The following is a 23,272-nucleotide window of genomic DNA, read 5'->3' on the forward strand; positions in this document are numbered from 1 at the left end:
CACTTATCGACAGTTCATTGAGGGGGGGTTGAGAGAAAAGGAAGAACAATGTTTTTGTTATCATACAATATAGGCAATATTGTTAATAATACTATACTACTATAGTATACTAGGCTACTATAATGCTATCTATCTATCTATCTATCTATCTATCTATCTATCTATCTATCTATCTATCTATCTATCTATCTATCTATCTATCTATCTATCTATCTATCTATCTATCTATCTATCTACTTTTTATTTTATTAACATTATATTAAACTATCATTATCATCATCATCATCAATAATGACACTACTAATAAAGTATATATTACTTAATATCGTATGATTATGCTTAGGGGATAATGAGAGGTGTTAAAGAATATAATTGTTTTCCAAGCACAAGCAAGTTTGTATAAAACGCTTTTGGGGCCTGTGGCAGTGAAAATAATTAATTTGTGTAAACTATTTTTATAATTATAATAACAAAATAGCCTAGCTTGAATGCAATCTAAGTTGAGATGGATACAAGTGCCAAATGCATAAATGTAGCTGAATAATGTCAAGCACTTGCAAAGGGCTCTGTTCACTGCACTGAGAAAAATGCTAAAATAATAGAGGATTCAACACCAGCCCTGTTTCCTATCTCTGTTGTGCAGTGTTTACGGCAGGTGTCTAACCTCAGCCACACTTTTATTACTCTGCACTGTTCAATAATTCACAGGCCACACAGGTGACAATAGGTACCACCTCTCTCTCTCTCTCTCTCTCTCTCTCTCTCTCTCTCTCTCACTCTCTCTCTCTCATACTCACACACACACACACAATCACAATCACAAACGGGACAAGACAAGAGAGGACACAGGAAACAAGGGGGAGACAGCAGTGGGTCATCTGTCATTCTGGTTGTTTGTTGTTTAGTCAGTAGTTATTTATTTGTTTGCTGTGCTACGGTGACAGATCAGGATGTCAGGACAAAACAGTGATCAACTGCACCGCGCCACTCTGGGCATTTATGCGGTAAGTGGGAAGTTTCTGACTCTTGAGTCTGAATTATACACAATAACATGTCTATTAACTGTGTAGGACAAGTGTAATAAAATACACTGACATTTATTTACATTTATCTACAAATGTTGCCTATGTTAGTTTAAATTGCAATTTAAGAATAACAATTAAAAAAATAAATCTATAAATATTCAGCATGAAGCATAGCATTTTTTGTCAAATAAGTCATATGTTCAATAATAGGCCTATATACTTTTTTCAAAAGTGGGTTTAGCTATGAAACTTTGTTGTGACAAATAGCAATCTGCAACCAAGGTGATAGATTGTTGTGGAGCAACACAAAGTCACAAAATGTGTTTCTGTCACAAAATGTGAAAATGTCATTCTTACACTGTTTGTCCATCCGCTCAGAGCATAATGGAGCAGTTCAACCCAAGCCTGCAGAGACTGGTGGCACTGGGAAACAGCTACATTCAGGCTTTCCAAGGCAAGTCAGCATGAGAAAAAAATGAATGAGGTAGATGGTAAGACTGAAAAAGAGGAAAGGAGGAACAAGGAAAGTGGAGTGGTTGAACTTTGGCCTGCCGGGTGTCATTGATGATAATAAGTCAGCATTGCGCCAATGTCATTGGCTCATTTGATATCACTGTTTAATGACTGCCTATTTTATGAGTCTTGACGTCTATACAAACTGTACGTCAGTAGCTTTGATAGTGGCTGTTCCTGTGGATAGTCATCTTCCAAAAGGTTAAAGAACCAATAAAATGATTTCATGGCGTTTTGGTGATTAGACTATTAATATTTGCCTTTATACCAGTCCTCAAAACCGGAGTTGCATACAGAACTAAACATTTATAAAATCATACATTTTGTGTGATATATCTAGTTCAGTCATGAAACTAGAGGGTTGCAGGCTGATGCAATCTGCAAACAATCAAACAAGCTGATTGGCCTCTGGTGATTATGCAGCCAATGAGATTGCTTGCTCAACATTTAAATCTGGTTTAGTGTTTGCTGTAGGCAGTGTTGGGGAGTAACAGTTATGTAATTTAATAATTACAAAATAAATGTAAATAATCTGTTACAGTTACTTATGAAAATGTTAACGATTACAAAGGAGGTTACATCTGAATGTTTTCTCTAAAAAGCTTGGATATGTTGAATAATATAAATTTGTTGCTTTGTCTGATATACACCACGTCTGCCAATTAAATCAATCCACATTGCCGCTGAAAGCTTTAGGCTACAACCTGTTTCAGATGACAGTGTTTCCTGTGCAAATATTTGAGTTGGAAAACATTATCATAGCTATTAAAATATTTCTTGTTATGATTTTAAATCTGTAGTATTTAACCTCAGAATGATAGGTAAAAATAGGTGCTAAAGTCTGATTTTGCTGTGGCTGTGCTTTAAAATTCAATTATTATAATCTTAATTGAAGTGATGAAGCATTTTGAAAGTCCGACAGTAATCAGTGTTGAGTACTACTGGAAGGTTAACCCTGTCTGGTTTAAATGTTTGAAAATGATTAACAGTTGAAAACATTCATTATCAATTCATAATCATATGTAATCTGTTACATTACTTTAATAAAGTAATTGAAATAGTTACACTACTTATTACATTTTAAATAGGGTAACTTGTAATCTGTAACCCATTATATTTCCAAAGTAACCTTCCCAACACTGGCTGTATAGGCTAGTCTTGCAGCGCGTTATCAGAGTTCCTCTGAAGCCCTCCATGTTCCCCAGATCTACCTGCATATATTTGTATGTCTATGTCTACACTCTAAAAAAAAAGTATCGTAATCATAGGGGAACCTTTTTTAGTGCTATATAGCACCAATTTTGGTGCTTCAGTGGTTCTTCAGAGGTGCTATATAGCACCTTAGTCAAAGAACCGGTGAAGAACCTCTGAAGAACCGGTGAAGAACCTCTGAAGAACCGCTGAAGAACCACTGAAGCACCAAAAATGGTGCTATATAGCACTAAAAAAGGTTCCCCTATGATTACGAGCCAAGAACTATTTTTGGTGCAATATAGAACCTTTTTTTTTTTTAGAGTGTATTTATGCAGCAGCAGCATATCTTACATGCTCACAGCAGTATGTCTGTGTATCTATTAGCAGAAGCAATAATCAACAGCAGCAGCAGCAATTATATATTCTCTGTCTTAAAAGGCTGGTTCAAAGTGCTTTACAAATGGTAAAGAGACTAAATATACGATCAGACAAACTTAATAAAACAAAACACAAAATACTCCATAAAACATAAGATCCAAAGCACACAATAAGACAAAGTAATGAAAGCAAGTCTATAAATTTTTCGTTTAGTTTTTTTGTGGAGCTTCACTGCAGGTCTCAAATCTCATTCACAGTTTGTGGATTGTATTTTCAAAGTATATTTAGGATACATCTGAATTTTAAAATATATCACATCAGGGTTGTTGTCAGTGAAGCCAGCAATCATTGGTTCTTGTAAACCATCAAAAAAGCAGTACATTTAAATTAAAGCGGCAAATGCACACATTCAAATCACACAAATGAGATTTGAGCGATACGGTAAAAGGTAAAGAAGGGCTAAATGTGGTGTGATGATGGCAGAATTTGTGTGTGTGTGTGTGTGTGTGTGTGTGTGTGTGTGTGTGTGTGTGTGTGTGTGTGTGTGTGTGTGTGTGTGTGTGTGTGTGTGTGAACTAGACCTTTAATAACAATCTAATGAATTAAATGTATTTAATATTATTTTTATCTTAGGTAAATTCATCTTGTTTTAAGGATGTTCAGATATTATTACTGTGAAAACAAGATGTTAAAATCAGTCTTACCGTGGTAAATTAACCAAATTTGTGTGTGTGTGTATCTAAAGCCCTTGCTGTCACCAGTGAGGCCTATTTCAATGCTCTGTCTAAGATGGGTGAACAGGCCATGCAGAGTATGTCATCACGTTTGCTGGGTAAGCTTTTATTTCCTCTTATCATTTCATTTTCTTTCACATTCTTTCGCTTTTAAATTACAGCAGGACACATTTCTGTCAAAGCCAGAGATTTGCGATACACAGTTCATTTTCTTTTTTCTGATGAATATGTACTTTCCATCACCGGGACAGAGCGGGAGAGCGAGAGAAAGAAAGTTGTGTGTGTGTGTTTATTGAGGGTGATAAATTGGGAGGGAAACAGTGTCCTTCAAACACTCATATTGTACTTTGCCCTTGTAAAGGTACGCTGTTCTTCTCCTGGAACCTTCTTACGCACACAAGAGAGAGAAAGAGAGAGAGAGAGAGAGAGAGAGAGAGAGAGAGAGAGAGAGAGAGAGAGAATGTTTATTTATGGCTGACGTCTATCACCCTGTTGTGGTTTAATGGAAAAATTTCATTACATTTCAATGGTGCTTTTGTTGTTCTAAATCATATTTTATGGGCACAGAGAGATTGTGTATGTGCGTGTCAGTTTTGTAGTCAATATCAGATAACCGCACCTCCTCTGTGATGTTAAATAATAAATGATGACATAACGTCAGCTTGGCAGTGCAACCTTTAGAGAGGGTAATACCTATACTTTAGCACACAGACATTCAACCAGAAGATACAATGGCTGTTATAAGATCATTAATAAAAATGTGTGTGTGTGTGTGTGTGTTTGTTTTGCAGGTGATGTGTTGATACAGATCTCAGACAGTCAGAGGAGACTCACCAATGAGCTGGAGGGAGTGGTGTGTTATAGACCTTCCTCTTTTGACCCATCCTTCCATATCTTTCACTTTGTTGACTTAGTGCTTGTTAGATTGTCTGCATGGCCAATCCCATGTTTAATGAGTATGTCTGATTAATTCAGTTCCGCTGGTTCCACTCCGAGGTCCTTCAAGAGATGGACAACAATGTCAGACTAGATAAAGATTTCATATCGGTGAGTTTTTATTTGGTATTGCAAATGCAAACAAGAAAATGTGCATTTTAAGAAAACAAAACCTGCATAAACACCTGCTTGTTATTAAAATTATAACGGCAGCTAAATCTAATCTAAGAGCTAATTATGTAGATTAAATTTAAAGCTGCAGTCTGTAACTTTTTTTGGTTAAAAATGATCCAAAATCCATTTTTGAGCGTAACCAGCCAGTATTGAAAACCCTCTCCTTACCATAGCCCGATTCACAACGGTAAGCTTGTAATAATGTGTTATAATTTGAGTGGTACTGGTAGGTTTCCCCGGAAAATACGAGCTTGCCAATATTCATCTTTGCGTCATTATGTCACATCTGTATAAGTAAAGAAGGAGTCCGGCTAGTAGTATCGCATGTGAGGATGCTGCAGGTGGCGGATCATTTATAGCCTCTTCTCAGTGGCAAAGTGGCAGACATGTTACTTACTTGTTCAGATGAAATTTTCTGGTGAAAATTCTTATTTTGGTCATTCTTCCAAGATGTAGAATCTGTGATTCCAAAAAGTACAGTATTCACTGACAGCAAGCCGCACATACTCCTCAAAACATTAGATTCTTCCACGCTGAGGAGCCGCGCCGATGCATAACCCACCTAAAGATAATAATTCCGCAAATAACTGCAATTGCAGGTTTCAAACAGAGATGGCGACACAGAGGGAAAACTTACAGTCAGCAGCTTTAATAAACATCATAATAAGGAACATTAGCCAATTAAATATATATATATATATATATATATATATATATATATATATATATATATATATATATATATATATATATATATATATATATATATATATATATATATATATATATATATATATATATTAATGTTGCTGGTCCATTTTCTCCTCCAGAACAGTAGGAGGCGCTATGAGATGGAGGTGAGAAACCAGGCAACAGCACTGGAGAGACAGATGAGGAGAGGGGTCCCACAGGTGAGAGCAGTGTATCTCCAGTGTAAGTTCTCCAGCCATTGAGTGTTTGTAAAACCGGGAACAATCACATCCCACCACTCAGAAGCTCGGTTAAATGTCCAAACAAATGGTCTGTTGCGGCGACGTTGCAAAATATGAAGGATCTGAAATACACAGAATACGCATTTTAAAACATAATTTTGCCAGCCAAGTTCATTATATGTTTTCGTGACAGTGATATAGCGATTGAGACCGTATATTGATAAGTGCAAGATTAGCTTACCCTCGTGAGCCGTCGAGCAAGCCTATTGTCGAATGCGCTTTGTTGTAGGAGTTCCCATACTCTAATACTTTTCAGTATTTTGTTTTGCTGCCATCAGCCTCCTTTGAAACAAACTTTTTCGTTGTGCGGTGAAAAACATCGACATGCCGAGAATCAAGAACACCATTCCTTCGATAGGCTCCATTGCTCCGGTTTTGCACGTTTGTTTTTGTGTCGCGTTTACGTATGTCGTGGCAGTAGAGGAGGCGCAACTACAACGTAATCCCACCCACTTGAAGCGGTGCTACTGCAGTGGAAAAGCAACCGAGCCGAGCTGAGACGTGCTGTGCCGAGTCGATTTGAACCGTACCAAGCTGTACCACGCAGTGGAAAAGAGCCATATGACCCTTCCCAAATGGCACTTTAGATGTAATTTCTCCCTTACAATGGCTGATTGCAATGTAAAATGAACAATCACTTTTCATTTTGATGTTTATGGATGGGTAAATCTATGAGAACAGCAAATATATACTGTTCAAGTTTGAGAGCGGTAAGATTTTTGAAACAAGTGTGTGATGCTCACCAAGGCTGCATTTGTTTGATCGAAAATACCGTAAAAACAATAATATTCTGACATATTGTTATAATTTAAAATAGCTAATTTCTATTTGAATATATTTTAAACTGTAATTTATTCCTGCGATGCAAAGCTGAATTTTCAGCATCATTACTCCAGTCTTCAGTGTCACATGACCCTTCAGAAATCATTCTAATATGATGATCTGATGCTCAAGAAATGTTTCTTATTATTATCAATGTTGAAAATGTTTGAACTAGAGCTTGAATAGACCTTGTTTGCTACAAGGCATCATTATAATTCATGATGGTGGTAATGGCTACAAAAAAAGACTGATGATGTTGATGGTAATGTTTGTGTGTAGGATGGCAGCGAGTATGTGCACTTTCTCAGAGAGTGTCAGAAAGAGGCATTAAAAGAAGAAGAAAGAAGATATCGATTCCTGGCGGAGAAGCACTGTGGACTCACCCAATCTATTGCATATATCATGAACAAGGTTAATATCATTATCTTTTATTAGTGTCTATAACTGGCCACTTGATGTGCTGCTTTGAGTTGTAACCAAGGTGATAAGTAGATATTATTAAGGAGGACATGTCAAAATGGCTTGAAATGTACTGAATGTGTTATTGCAAAAGCTTTTCATCTCAAATTATTTTACATTATTTTTTATTTGCAGTTTATTTTTGAGGGGATGTAAAAAATAATGGGCAGCTTTATGCTACATAAAAGTTATTTTCTAGACTATGATTTTTTTTCTCTTTTAAAAAAAAAATCTTGGAACTGGATTTTGTTATTCAAAGTGCTCAGCCTGATTAACGTTGACTGTGTTCTTCCTCCCACAGACAGGGGGCGGCCTGCAAAACAGAGCAGAGGGGTGGAAGGATCTAGTGAATCACACAAGAGAATCCCGTCCACACACTCCTTCACGACTGGAGGACAACAATGTGAGATACAGTATAATGACACAATAATATTAATGACACAATAATCGATAATCAAATCAACTTACCCCATGTTGCCCTGTCGTTCTGTCAGCCTGATGTTAACCGCTGGGTGGAGCAGTCGCTGGGAGCGGTTCCCTCTAGAGGTGTGGAGACCTTATTCTGACCTTATCAGAAGAAACGTCTAAAAAACAACATTATGCACTTTTTATTATATATTTTCCTGTTAAATATGACTATTTCACCCCTTCATTGCAGGCCCCTCCCCTCAGCCCAGTCGTTCCAACTCCATCTCAGGATTGGCTGGTGGCAGAGTGATGCGAGCGCTGGTGCCCAACCCTCCCAGTGCCAACTCCACCCTACTGCCGTTCTCTCCGGGAGAAAGCATCACACTGCTCATTAAAGAGCCTAGGAACGGCTGGCTGTATGGCCGCTCTGATAGCTCTGGACGGTGAGAGCAGTTAACACCATAATCTACACCTTTAGACTTTTGATTAGAACGAATCGTTCAATTTTTACATACTCAATCTGAATCTAACTTGAAGTGAAGTGAAGTGAATGGTAACCCATACTCGAAATTTGTCTTCTGCGTTTAACCCATCCAAGTTAGTGCACACACATTAAGAGTAGTGAGTAGTGAACACACACACCCAGAGCAGTGGGCAGCCATTCACTGCGCCACCCAGGGAGTGATTGGGGGTTAGATGCCTTGATCAAGGGCACCTCAGTAATTTCCTACCGGGAGTGAGAATTAAACCTGCTACCTTTTGGGTTACAAGGCCGACTCTCTAACCCTTAGGCCACAACTGCCCAACTATGATGAAAATGCCCCCTATGATGTGCCGGGTTGATGATGAAAGACGCACATCCAAAGTGGCACGCACACCTTGCGCAGCAACAAATAATCCAATAAGCATGTCCAAATGTGTTACCACCTAAGAACAAATTAAAAAAGAACAGACTCAAAAAGAACATAATGAATTAGTTCTAAGGCTATATGTCCAGTGTCAGTCCAAATCCGATTATTTGTGTATCCAATTGGAATTCGATCTAAATTACTTACTCTGTGTATCGCAACTGTTCAGATCTGATTTGTGCGTCCCATGGTGCTCTTTCGTTTTGTTTTTTCGTATGGCATAGCTTCGCCAAAAACATCAACATGGAGGGTTTGTGATACAGATGTTGTCTTATTTACAACATGACAACGTGTAGCCGCTACGCTGGACTACTGCTAATTTCACAAGTAGATGAGGGAGACACATTCCCATTTACACTTAACATAAGACAGTTATGTTAACAGTTAACATAAGAACGCGCCCGAAGACAACGGAAAAACATACGGAGAGCATCAGCTTTCTTTTCTGCTCTGACAGCTGCAAGACCACGCTGAACGCTGTGAGTGCGTGTTAGAAATCAGGAATGGTGAGGGAACATTGTGCTTGGTACGTTTTTCGTCTTCAAACCAAACATGGGTCTCCAGTCGACAAAGTTTAAATCCTGTCTGGCTAGCGTGCTTTCCTGTTTACGCTTAAGGTCAGTAGGTGGTCTTTTGGGGCTGTTCAAACACATTTGACCACATGAAATCCACGAAAGCAATCCGGTCGAATGTGTTTTTGACTACCTCTGGGAGTGGTCAAAATTGGACAAGCTCAAAACTTTGTAGACCCCGTTTACACCTGTATTTAGGGCCATCCACTTGTGATCTGATCGACCAAAAGGCATCATACACTCAAAAAAATAAAAAAAAGGTTCTATATGGCACCAAAAATGGTTCTTGGCTCGTAATCATAGGGGAACCTTTTTAGGTGCTATATAGCACCAATTTTGGTGCTTCAGTGGTTCTTCAGCGGCTCTTCAGAGGTTCTTTGACTAAGGTGCTATATAGCACCGCTAACTAAGGTGATTTATAGCACCGCTACCATATACAGAACATGTTAAGATATGGTGCTATATAGCACCAAAAGTGGTTCCTCTATGATTACGAGAAGAACCACTTTTGGTGCTATACGCCGCGTTTCCACCGCAGGAACTTTCCCCAGGAACCAGGAAATTTGGGGTGGTACTCGGTGTGTTTCGACCGCAGGAACCAGGGTCTAAATGAAGTTCCGGGTAAATATTTCCACCTCCAAACGGCCCTGCTCCCGAGGTAGTACTTTTTCAAAGTTTGGGAACTTTCGGGGGTGGGACTTGGGCGCTGAACATGCTGATTGGTTGAACTCACGCAGCATTTTATTTCAACCGGCATTTTTAAAAGTCTTTTGCGAGGTTCGTTCTGCATTCAGTAAATATCAGTCTTGCTCTTTCTGTCCGATGGCGCGCGTTCGTCTCAGCAATCGCACGGTCAATGTCTGTAATAGCTGATAATAACATACGTTGTCTTATTTTAAATCTAGCTTTACGAGCTTTCAGAATACGCTTTAGTATCAGTGCTCGTCTCTTTTCCGCCGTTTTGTTAATGACCTCTTTATTAAACCAATACATAACCAGCAAAAGCAGCGCTGCTTGCATCTCCTCGTTATTGTTGCAGATAGTATCGCGGAAAAATTACTGTCCGTTGCTGACTGGGAGGAGCAGCCGCGCGCAGTCCTACATCACCGGACTAATTTGCCTAATCTTCCCGGTACTTTAGACTGCAGTGGAAACACACAGAGTAGCAGATCTGGGGGGAAAAAGTTCCTGTAAAAAAAGTTCCTGGTACAAATTGTTCCGGGTAATTTCAGTGGAAATGCGGCTATATAGAACCTTTTTTTTTTTTTGTGTAATACCAGGTGTAAACAGGGCCTTTGAGTCAGACACAGGTGCACTGTAATGAGGTGGGGTATTTAGATTAGGAGGACATTGAATTCAGCACTCAGACCCCCAGGGGAGAAGTTAGCCAGGGGACCCAGAAACCCCAGCGGTGCCCCTGGTCAGACATGACTGAAAAAGCTGACTTTCAACTCTGCCTGTAGGTTTGATTTGTCATTTCGAACCAGTTTATTGGCTCATTTGGTGCTACTTCAGATGTGCGTCTTGTGTCATTAACCCGTTTGATTCAGTTCGATTCTGTGAACCAGTTACACACTTAAGAGAATGATTTGTTCTCATTTAAGACACAAACGTCACTACTTTTGATGGTGTTCACACTCCGTAAATGTCCATTTACGAAATGGGGATTTGCTTTACTCTCCTCAGTAACACACTAAAAACATCTGATGCTCAAACAGACCACTTGATTTTGTTTCCTGTTCATTCGATATGCATTGTTTAGGCAAGGCTGGTTCCCTGCTGCTTATGTAGGCCCCATAGATGAACCACCTGGGCCACCTGTCTCCAGGTAAGATGATACTGCTTTGTCTACTTTCTCAATTCTTCAATCTCATGACCTTTGACCATTTTTCCCTATTCAGTAGCAGTTCTTTTAGAAGCAGCAGCAGTATGAGTAACCTCCTCGACCAAACCGTGAGCAGCAGCCAACAAATAGCTCTGCCTGCACCTCCGCCGCCGCCTCCATCAACCAGATCTAGCAATTCCAGGCCTGTCACTCCCACCCCTTCAGAAAACAGAGTAAGAAAGGAAAATAATCTATTAAAAAATTATGTTAAAATGGATGGATTTTTTCCCATCAGCAACGTATTAGGCTCTGATTAAAGTATATATATGACAGGTTGATATTGATGAAAGATTATGAATAATCTTTAATAACGTGCACTGAAGTATCGTTCACATTTATAGCAGGAACAAGTATTAAGAAAGTAAACGGGTTGAAGTTTGATTTATGTTGACTTTTATAATTGAGGATAAATGATCACGTTCTGTTTTCCCCACCATTAAATAGCCATTAATATTACATGCAAAGTAAAAATTAAGATGCAGTGACTGTAATGTAGGAATCATTTGAGTGTGTTTTATATTCTGATGTGGTTCGTGGGTTTCTTGAAGATCTGCTGATGTTCAGAATATTTTAAATCCCTGGAGAGATTCCTGACTGTAAGCTAATGTAAATGTGTAGATGAGATGAGAACAGGCTGACATTGAATTTTAAGTGTCAGTTCCTACTGTGGCCAGCAGGGGCACTGTGGAGAAGTTCTGTTCTCCACGACACCGCATCCTTCGTTCTGGTGGCTGCAGGGGGGCAGCTCTTTCTGCTGACGGTCTGTGTGTGTGTGTGGGTGTGTGCGTGTACGTGTGTGTTCATGTTTTTCAAACTGAATGCTGACAGACTCATGGGGACTTGTGTCACTGGTCCTAAATTGAGATCCCCATTAGGAAACAAGCTTATAAATCATACTAAGTGATGTTTTTTGAAAATATTCAAAAAGTTGTCTGTGATGGGTAGGTTTAGGGGACAGAATATAGTACATAATAAAAATCGTTATGAAAGTCCCCATAAAACATGAAAACACAACTGTGTGTGTGTGTGTGTGTGTGTGTGTGTGCATGCTTTGATGTGATCCTCTGCTATACCACAACTGATGCAAAGAGACAAAATTATTATACAAGCCTATTGCTTCCAGTTGCATTTGCATTGCTAATACTAACCAACGTGTGAGCTGTCCATTTCCCTCCAAAATGATGTCATGTCCGGGGGATGATATCATTCAGAAACTGGCTTTTGTTCATTAAAGGGATTTTACAAAAGAATAACAGGTGATATTGAGGACACTGGAAAACCTTACCACATATTAAACCACATACTGTATAGTAGCCTAACATTTTGTTGCGGGAATGTTTAATTTTCATTACATATTCATTGACTATAAACTAATATGATGTTTATAAACTGTAAGTTCAATATTTTGTCCAATATATTAATACAATCATGATAATGTACTGCATAGTAGCAATGACTCACATGACCTCCGCATTGATGTCACATTTTCTTTGTTTCGATAATTACTAATTATTAATTCTCTTCTGATAAGTGGGACATTTTCACGATAGAATTTTATTGCATCAAATATCAATGAATTTAATAAAATGGGTGTAGGAATTACTTTGAAACAATTTTCACTCAGAAATTTGCTAGTAAATTTCACAAATAATTAAAAAGAAATGACAAGTAACACATTGGATTAAGTATAACATTTTGAAAAAGACTGATAATGATGAATGATAGAGTATTTTCTTGTAAAACATACTTAATCTTTATTTATTACTGAGGGCCACAAAATAAAAGTCAACGGGCTGGAAGGCTCCGTCTGTTTTGTACCTTTGATGCGACTAAGCATAGTTTCAGTATACTGGAGTTCACCTGGTTGCTTTTGGTTTGAGTTTGACCCAAGATCAGTCTCTATAGGAAAACACATTGCATTTGTGTGGTTTTGCGGTGACTTTTTTTTTTTTTTTTGCATACTAATGTAAGAATAGTATAAAACCATTTTAAAAGAATCATCAATACTGAATGACTTTTCTTATTTTTCACAGAGACAAGAGGACTATGAGTCTCGACCACAACTTTTTCCAAGGTCGGTAAAAACACAGTTTTATATTCATGTCCATTAACCTTTAATTAGGATGTTTTTTGCTTCCTCAGCACCAATAAGAGATCATCTATATTGTAGATCATTTTGTTTAACACATTTTCTTTCTCTGTTTTTGCAGAGGCACGAATCCATTTGCCACTGTGAAGCTGAAACCCACCAAAACCAATGACAGATCAGCTCCACGCGTATGAATGATATATTACCCAATGGCAATAATTCTTCAACAGCTAATCAGTGCTGCACATTTTACTACACATTGTTCAGTCATATTCAAAAACATTCGTTTTCCAGCATAATCAGTACAAAGCATCACATTTAAGACAATGTGACTCAACGATGATTAATGACTGGTCTTTAAAAGTCCATTAAAGGAGGTAGTTAAGAAAATTTTGGCGGCAGGCAGCAAACACAATTGAAAACACTCTTTTATTGGCCCCATAAAGTATTTGTACACTTAAATCACACTTAAAATATATTAATTTCATGGTGTGGCATATAGAAATAAATACTGCCAGTGGTTTTTAGTGCATGTATGAAGCCAGTTCTTCAAGTTTACACAGGTGTCCTTTGAGAGTAAACACGGGTGAAGATCATCACAATAACATTTGATAACCAGAATGTCTCTCTATCTGTATTACCTATCATTTAAAACGTAACAAACCTAAAAAAAAAAATGGATTAAAAAGTGTTATGTGAATTTTTTTTCTTTAAACTTAATGCACTTGGTTTGATATTGTCATATAATGCAATGACATTTACCAGTAGTCATGTCTGTGTATTTTCAAACATGACATCACTTCCTGGTTCTCTTGTCGTCCTGTTTCCTCCAGTCCATTATAAAGTGCAGCAAGTTTTGTATGCTGGAGTTGTGCTGACCAACCAGGAAATGTAAATGCAGGTCAGCTCAAGTGCTTTAAGTGCTAAAATAAGTGTCTTTTTCATCTTTTACATTTTCTAATACTTGTATACAATTGGCACCATATAAGCAAAAACACTTTTGAAAGCATCACGTCCTTTACAGTTTTTCTCAGTCGCTTTGGTACATTTCTCGAATCATCCTTGGCATTTGCAAAATAGTAAGTGCATTTCTCAAAACAATTCGTACAAATAGCAAAACACCATGGATTACCTGCAAAAGCCAGTCTCTTGCTCAAAATCCTTAGTTCATCTCTCAAAAGTAAATATCTGTGTCAATGAACATGTCAGTGCCATCAGAATGACAAGTCCTTGTGTCATTGTGTACGGATAAGACGGTCAAATTGCTTAGTCATGTTGTCAATATAACCGTGTACACTGGAGGGATGTTCTGATGTAAATATGGCTAAAGTTTTGATGACAATTATTGTAAATTGTAGGTTACACCTTAGTGTATGTGGGAGTTTGATTGCAAGAGACTGGACAAGATTCACATTTACGCTTTTACTGTTTGTACTGTAATTTGTTGACAGACCATGTCATTGCGATACAGAAAGGAAAAGACAGCACTGCATAGCACACAGAGAAAAAAAAAAAAAAAAGTAGAAATGTGAACGTCTAATGGAAATGTATAGAAATATGCTTGACATATTATGACAACTTGTTCAACCATTTTGCATGTAAAGACTTATGCTATGAACTAATGGCTAAATGTTGTGGGGGGTGAGACTATTCAACAGAGACCCATTATAATACATTTTGATCAACATGACGTAAGCAATTGATAATGTAGGAAACAGCAGAGAATTGTACATAATCATTTGCATCTTGTTCAAAGAAATGAGAAACTGCTTTTTTGATGTGCACAAGTGACACAATGATGTGAAGATTGAACAGGTAGTTTTGAGAATTTCAATTCTGATCTGAGAAATGTACCAAAGCGAATGAGAAAAACTGTAAATGCACTTTATAAATGTATACTGTCAAGTTTGTTGCCATTGGGGGTGATTTAAAGGGATAGTTCACCCAAAAATGAAAATTTGTCATTAATCACTTAAAACCTGTAAGACTTTCGTTCATCTTCAGGACAAAAAATGAAGGTCTTTTTAATGAAATCAGAGAGCTTTCTGTCCCTTCATTAACAGTCTACGCAACTACCACTTTGATGCTTCAAAAAGTTCATAAAGAGATTGTGAAACGAATCCATGAGTTGAGTGGTTTAGTCCAAATTTTATGAAGAGACTTGATCACTTTAAATATAAACATTGATCAGTGAACATAAACAGAAGCTCAAACGTGCTGCGTAACACGAGAATCAACCTCATTGGTTCTCGCACATCAAGCGAACATGCTTGAGCTTCCGTTTACCACAATGGATGTTTGCGTTAATGAATACCTACATTTAATCTGTTCATCATTTAAAGTAATCGTGTCTCTTCAGAAAATGTGGGCTAAACCGCTCGATTCTAAAGGTCATTCATCAGTTTTACGATCGCTTTATGAAATTTTGGACGCTTCAAAGTGGTAGTTGCGGAGCTGTCAATGGAGGGACAGAAAGCTCTTCATTTGTGTTCTAAAGATAAACGAAGGTCTTATGGGTGAGAAAATTCTCATTTTCATTTTTAGGAGAACTCTCCCTTTAACTACAACTCTATGTGGTCTGACCTCTGGGACCGCCAGCATCTCTGATAAGCGACTGAATCTGTCTCTCTCCTGCTCTGTGCTTGAACTTTGTCTCTCGGCTCAGTTAATTCATCTGACGTGCCCAATTATAAGCTGCCCTTAAATTGGCTGTTCTATCTGCTTAAGTGCCTCTAAAGTGAATGTTCGTTTTAACCTTGACAGTAATTTGTGTGACCTTCTCCTGAGGTGCCCATTTGTAGGGATGTCTTGCATCTAATCAGCATGTTTTTTTGTTTTTTTTTGGTCCTCTTTCAGAATATTTTCTAGTTTAATTGATGCTGAATATTCAAAACAGAAATATGTGCCTATCACAGTGGTGTTTTACATATATTATGCTTCAAGGGAAAATATATGACGTTCACTCTCTCCTGTAGATATTGTAAACTGTGATTCTTCACATCTTGATCTGTTTGCTGAACAAATAAAATCATGTGAAGTTAATTCAGCGTCTCTGAAGTGGTCAATTATTTACTATTTCAGTTTGAGAGGGACAAATCACCTGCTAGATAATAAAAAGTAGATAGATAGATAGATGATAGATAGATGATAGATAGATAGATAGATAGATAGATAGATAGATAGATAGATAGATAGATAGATAGATAGATAGATAGATAGATAGATAGATAGATAGATAGATAGATAGATAGATAGATAGATAGATAGATAGATAGATAGATAGATAGATAGATAGATAGATAGATAGATAGATAGATAGATAGATAGATAGATAGATAGATAGATAGATAGATTTTTACTTTTGACTGTACTTTTATAGAAGAAAAAAAGAGAACACAAACAGATTCGTTACACACTGGAACTTTTCAGGCATTGTCTCTTTATTTTTTTTTCTTTCACAACTTGACCTCTTTCTTCTTTTGGTGTGTTTCACAAAAGCTTGTTACCAGAGAGATGGAGAGAGTTTGGAGGGAAGGTCGGGGGCAGTGGAGGAAGATTAAGATAGACAAAGAATAGTGGATGATGGAGAGTGTGTTGTTTTCCTTTCTATTATATCTACATATTGAACGCATGAGGTTTTGCCCTTTTAAAAGGTCTCTTGATCTATACAATAGCAGAAACACTCACTTTTGTATAAAAAGGAAAATAAATAGCATGATGGTGGGAAATTTGTGTGTGTGGTTGTGATGTGTTCATGAGGAGGATTGTGTAAGCGTGTGTGTGAAGCCCAAAGTATACTTCGGCCCTCCGCGTTCCACAACGGTCTGCATCCGTGACATTATTTTCATCATCAGGAGGGTCCGCGGACGTTCGCGCACACTGTCCATGCACAGCCCAATTTATGTGACAGGTGCATGTGCGTGTATTGAGCACTTGAATGCAAAGTCCACTAGACGTGTGATGTGCACTGAAGGCGTCTTTCCACGCTCACGGCCAAAGGAGTATACTTTCAAAGGCTCGCGCACTCAACTGTGCATGAATGGAACGCGGAAAATGAAGTATACCTGGGACTTAAGTGAGTGTGTGTGTCTGTGCTTCAGGGGCATTTTAGGCTGAGGTCGAGGTCAAGGGGTCATGAGGTATGAACAGGCCAAGAGTCTGTATCACTTATTCACGAACCAGAGCAGTAAACTCTGAAACAAAAAGAGATAGAGAAATTATTAGCAGTTTTTGATGGAAAAGGGTCATGTGGTTTAGTAAAAGCATTGTGTCAATAAGGGCTCCAGACTATCACTAATAATGTTGTAAGTGCAATAAAAAAATACAAAAGAAATTGCAACAATAATTTTAAAATCTAGTCAGTTTGTGTGCATCCATATGCAGTTTCCTGATTCAAATGACCTTATGAAAAAGTTTTTTTTTCAATGAGTCATTCTAAAAGGTTCACACTTAGCAGTTTCATGTGAATAATGTGAATCATTCAAAGCCTTAAAGGGACAGTTCACCCAAAAATGAAAATGCTGTCATCAAACCTGTATAAGTTTTTTTGAAGAATGTTTGTAACAAAGAAGAGAGAGCAACCATTGACTACCATAGTATTTTTTTTCCTACTATGGTAGTCAATGGTTGCTCTCTCTTCTTTGTTACAAACATTCTTCAAAATATCTTCTTTTGTGTTCAGCAGAACAAAGAAACTCATACAGGTTTGGAACAACTTGAGGGTGAGTAAATGATGACATAATTTTCATTTTTGGGTGAACTATCCCTTTAACAGAGTTCATTGATCTGGGATTTGACTCCCTCACTGAACCCTGAACTATTTTTCGGTTCTGTCTGAATTGGAAACTATTACTTGAAATGAACCCTTATGACTTAATAGGAAAAATGGAACCGTTTATTAAATATTCAGAAAAAACAAAGAAAAAAGTTGCATATGTGTTTTTTGTTGAGGATCATATTTGATACATCAGGCTTTTATAGCTCATATAGTGTAGTGTAATATAGTATAGTAATGAGAATATGGAGCTTATACTTGAGAGGAAAAAAACCCTGAAAAATTATGGAATTTGGTTGATATCGACACTGTATTGCCAAAAGTGTTGGGACGCCTGCCTTTACATGCGCATACTTTTGAATGACATCCCATTCTTAATACGTAGGGTTTAATATGGAGTTGGCCCACCCTTTGCAGCTATAACAGCTTCAGCTCTTCAGGGAAGGCTTTCCACAAGGTTTAGGAGTGTGTTTATGGGAAATTTTGACCATTCTTCTAAAAGCGCATTTGTGAGGTCAGGCACTGATGTTGGACGAGTAGGCCTGGTTCCCAGTCTCCGCTCTAATTCATCCCAAAGGTGTTCTGTCGGGTTGAGGTCAGGACTCTGTGCAGGCCTGTCAAGTTCCTCTACACCAAACTCACTCATCCATGTCTTTATGGACCTTGCTTTGTGCACTGGTGCGCAGTCATGTTGGAACAGGAAGTGGCCATCCCCAAACTGTTCCCACAGAGTTGGGAGCATGAAATTGTCCAAAATGTCTTGGTATGCTGAAGCATTAAGAGTTGCTGGAACTAAAGGGCCAAGCCCAGCCCCTTAAAAACAACTGCACCCCATAATCCCCCCTCCACCAAACTTTACACTTGGCCCAATGCAGTCAGGCAAGTACCGTTCTCCTGGCAACTGCCAAACCCAGACTCGTCCATTGGATTGCCAGACAGAGAAGCGTGATTGGTCACTCTAGAGAACACGTCTCCACTGCTCTAGAGTTCAGTGGCGGTGTGCTTTACACCATTGCATCTGTCGCTTTGCATTGCACTTGGTGATGTAAGGCTTGGGTGCAGCTGCTCGGCCATGGAAACCCATTCCATGAAGCTCTTAGCATGCGTTGACCCCACTCTGTGATTTAACGTGACCTACCACTTTGTGGCTGAGTAGCTATTGTTCCCACTTTGTTATAATACCACTAACAGTAGAATATGTGGAATATTTAGTAGTGAGGAAATTTCACGAATGGACTTATTGCACAGGTGACAATCTATCACGGTACAACTCTTGAATTCACTGAGCTCCTGAGAGCGACCCATTCTTTCACAAATGTTTGTAGAAGCAGTCTGCATGCCTAGGTGCTTGATTTTATACACCTGTGGCCATGGAAGTGATTGGAACACCTGAATTCAATGATTTGGAGGATGTCCCAATACTTTTGGCAATATAGTGTTTATGGCCAAAAAGTAAAATTAAATTCTAATAGCTTGTAATGTATATCAATTGGATTTTTATATTATTACAGCAGACTACTTACATAAACGATCAGATGTCACTCTATATCTCCCAATAATACATCTTAGTAAGATGATATTTAAATGCTTAGTTTTATGATCAATGCTCTGTAGTTTTAATTGTGAAGGCAAAACATAAAGTGCAATGAAATACAATGATGACTGAGAAATGGACCAATAAATGTTCCTCAAAAGCCTGATGAATCATATTTGATACTCACATTTTAACATGAGTTTCCTTAAAAATATAATCAGGTAAATAGTGCAGTAAGTGTTTATCTGGAAATATTACTAACAATATAAAAGTTGTTCTTACGTCTGCTTTTTAAAAATCCTTAACAATTTCACAGCAATTAGACGCGTGTAACATGACTTGAAGGGGGCATGACTATAAGGCTAAAAAACATAAACTATCAATCAGACAGCAGAAAGCATGACGTATATTGTGCACAACAGGTTTTTCAGCAAGGTTTTGATCATGTTCACAGTTTAGAGGCCTGAGAAGTTTGCGTATCAAATATGACACACCAGGCTTTATAGGGTTAAACAATAAATATTCATAGTCATTTTTTACTCTAGGCATGTTGGGATTTGAAAACTACACCACTAGTCTAACACATATTACATTTATATAAAGAACAAGTAAGTTTTTTTATTTTAAAAAAGTGTTTTCTTTCTTGTTTCTTATCTTATCACTTATCAAGCGAGCCAGGACTCGCCTCAAAAAAAAAAAAAAAAATTTGTGTGATGCCCCGGTGTTATACGGTATATTCATTCCATTTTACCTTCTGCTCCAATCTTTCCATCTCCATCTTTGTCCGCAGCCTGCAGAAATGCTTTGGTCTCCTTATCGGTCAGGTCTCTCCCGTCTCTAGCAAAACCCTTCAAAACAAACCTGCAGAGAGGAAACAGAGCGAGTCGAACACCTTTCAAACCTCTTGTTTGCTCGCCTTTATTCAGACAGTTTCAATTACAAATGTTACGGGTTACAAGAAGTGGCGTAGCGCAAATCCACAGGGCCGAGGGTTTAGCCTAAAAATCCAAATCCTCTTGATATGGCCGATTGCTGATGCTTTTGATGATATCTCGTCTGGCTACCGTCGATACATGATATCATCATCTATCTCTGCAGCCTGTGGTGGACATCCAACCTGACCCACATCCAAGTGTGACACCAGAAGCCACGCCCATGTCCATATACGTCAAACCAGTTCAGTGGAAACTCCGCCCTGAAACCGATTCTAGCGATTTTATTGGTCATGTCAATCACAGTACTGATTGCCAAGACCAAACACTGATCCCTAAACCTACAAGGCACCAATGAAATCAGTCAAGTGGTTTGTGGGGGAAAAATCCCACTTAACTTTGAACGAGGAAAAAGCATCAAGACTTAACTGTCACACCTAATAATTTTTCATATTTATTCATCTTATATTTCTCTTTTTATGACAGACCACACTGAAACCCACTCAAAACCTACCCCATACTACTAAAAACCCTGTCAAATACATACAATAAATCAGGTTTCTCGGGTGAAACAGGGACACAAGGTGACATTTTGGATGTGGGCGGGGTTGGATGTCCACCGCAGGATGCAGCGAGCCCTATTTGGAGAAACCCGGCACGGGTTAGTACCCCCCGGCAGTGCGTGCTTGTTTTTTTTAGTGTAGAAATGGTGTAAATCTTACTTAAGTTCCTCTTCCTCTATAAAGCCACTATTGTCGGCGTCCAGGACATGGAAAGCCTTCTTCACATCGTCAGCTGACTTCGCCTTCAGTCCTACCATCTCAAAAAACCTCTTGTGGTCGAATGAGTCGATGGCTGAGAGAGAATAAAAACAGAGAGAATCACTGACGCTTTGTCTGGAATTAATTTTCCCCCAAAAAAATGGAAATTGTGTCATTATTTGCTCACCCTCATGTTTTTCCAAATCGTTTTTCTTTTGTAGAGCACAAAAGGTGAATTTTCTCTTGATTTAATGAAAATAAATTTGACTGGAACTGTCAAGCTTCGAATAGAACAAAAAGGCACCATAAATGTATCATAAAAATGGTCCGTACAAACTGTGCACTATAGAGTTTTGAAGTCATAGGCCTATAATAGTTATGTGTGACAAACAGATTGAAACTTGATTGGGCTGTTTACATGACACCGCTTTCAACTAAAAACTTTTTAAGCGTTTTTGGCCGTTCATTTATTTTGGTGGGCCTGAAAACGCAAACCTTCATTATCGTTATCGTATAACGTTATCGTTTCTGTGTAAATGACAAAAACAGTCATGCGCATGCGTATTACGTGTTCAGTCTATAGGCACGTAGTGCTTCTTTACAAAGTGACATCGCCAACTACTGGCCTGGCATGAATAATACAGCGTTTTTAGCCGCTTTCGTGGATTCGTGTGTACGGGGATCGTTTTGATAAAGTTGATGTCTGTACGCAAAAAAACACAAAGACAAAAAACGTAAACGTGTGAACGTAGCATTAAATTGTATCCCTTAAAACTTGTCCTCTGCTGTAACTTATAAATCAAATGTGGTGGCATTAGACAGGTTTGATGCAATTTCAATAAAACGACTTGGAATGAGTCTTGAAATAACACTACTTCTGTGGTGCCACAGTGTCATTTTAGAGCTCAACAGTCTCAGTCCTCATTCACTTTCATTATAATAATAATAATAATAATAAAAAAAAACTGTTCCTGAAATCCTTTTATGTTCCACACAATAATTTGGTTTAGAATGACATCAGTGTGAGTACATGATGAAAATTCCTTTCCATGTGGGCTGATTTACAGCAAATTCTCTGAATCAAAATGTTATGACTTTTCCTCTGCAATTATAATTACAGTTATGATTTCTCATACAAAAAAAAGACAGAATAAGGGGCTGTTCATGGCATTTTTGCCTTAAAAAATGAGATGCGACACCTCTTTTATCTTGAGTGCAGCAACTCTCAACTCTGTGTCATGCATGAGAAACTGCAAAAGATGCAAGATGCGATTGCAGTGGCCAAAGTTTACAGTCTAGTGCATGTTTACATTGAAAAACGATGGAAAACAGCAAGGTGGAATGCAAAAACATGTTCGGTGTGAATGGCCCCTAAAGGCGTGATTTTAAATGTTAACTCATTTGTACATCAATTATAAAGACCGGTATTAATATTTCTGCATATTATTTGTTTTTCAAATCATATTATAGAGTAAGAGTACATATGTGATATGTCACATCACATTCACCTTTAAATGCATCCAGTGCTTTCTTAATGTCATCAGGGTTGAGGATGCTGTTCATCGCCATTTCTACAACTGCAAAAAGAGACACAGGCAGAGAAAACAATTTAATAAGCAGTGATATACTATATAGCAGAGAAGCAATGCAACGTGAAACAATGCATTAGAGATCATGAAGAGAAGGAATTAATAAAGGGCCTTCAAAAAATCATAAATTATAAATGAGTGTCTGGGTGTGAGAGAATGCCAAACATCTGACGTGTGTGATTCTTTAAAACCACACAGCTCAGGCCCAACTCCAGATCAGAGAGGAAAACATCTCGAAGGCTTCTACATCTGTCATCATACACTCTCAAAAATAAAGGTTTCAAAATGGGGGTTTTGCAGAGAACATCCATTTTGTGTTCCATACAGAAGCTTTCAGTGAAGAGTTCTTAACAGGACCATTTTTGTCTTAGTGTGAAGAACATTTTAATAATCTAAACAGCCTTTTTCCACTAAAGAACCTTTTAGATGGAATTACTGATGCCAATAAGAGTGTATCCTGCTAAATACCCACAGTCCTTTAGGGATTCCACACAGCTCCAGTGTTCACTACCATTCTCTTTTTATCTCATTAAAAGTAAGGTAAAAAAGAGAGAGAGAGAGAGAAAGAGTTGAAATTAGCATCCGACTGCAGG

At 38.1% G+C, this 23,272-nt stretch overlaps 2 protein-coding genes across 2 annotated transcripts in view; one reads left to right on the forward strand and one right to left on the reverse strand.

The window, feature by feature from the left end:
• Window positions 1-19: 19 nt before the first annotated feature.
• baiap2l2a (BAR/IMD domain containing adaptor protein 2 like 2a) lies at window positions 20-13,283 on the forward strand (the record flags this gene model as incomplete). Its single annotated transcript, XM_079810452.1, has 14 exons — window positions 20-1,004; window positions 1,404-1,479; window positions 3,856-3,942; window positions 4,636-4,697; window positions 4,820-4,891; window positions 5,785-5,865; window positions 7,048-7,179; window positions 7,529-7,630; window positions 7,722-7,773; window positions 7,886-8,078; window positions 10,878-10,943; window positions 11,020-11,173; window positions 13,034-13,074; window positions 13,211-13,283. The coding sequence occupies exons 1-14, from the start codon at window positions 951-953 to the stop codon at window positions 13,281-13,283; spliced, it is 1,245 nt and encodes a 414-aa protein (XP_079666578.1). The 5' UTR covers window positions 20-950.
• A 3,212-nt stretch (window positions 13,284-16,495) lies between these two features.
• pvalb6 (parvalbumin 6) overlaps window positions 16,496-23,272 on the reverse strand; it is a 61,086-nt gene continuing 54,309 nt past the window's right edge. Inside the window, exons 2-5 of the mRNA XM_079821198.1 lie at window positions 22,599-22,667; window positions 21,052-21,184; window positions 20,149-20,258; window positions 16,496-17,282 (exon numbers count right to left, since the gene is read on the reverse strand). Coding sequence (XP_079677324.1) covers window positions 17,257-17,282; window positions 20,149-20,258; window positions 21,052-21,184; window positions 22,599-22,659 — 330 coding nt within the window. The 5' untranslated portion in view covers window positions 22,660-22,667 and the 3' untranslated portion in view covers window positions 16,496-17,256. The remainder of the gene's footprint in view (window positions 17,283-20,148; window positions 20,259-21,051; window positions 21,185-22,598; window positions 22,668-23,272) is intronic.

The sequence above is a fragment of the Gobio gobio genome (assembly GCF_949357685.1).
Source record: "Gobio gobio genome assembly, chromosome: 1".
NCBI classification, from domain to species: domain Eukaryota; kingdom Metazoa; phylum Chordata; class Actinopteri; order Cypriniformes; family Gobionidae; genus Gobio; species Gobio gobio.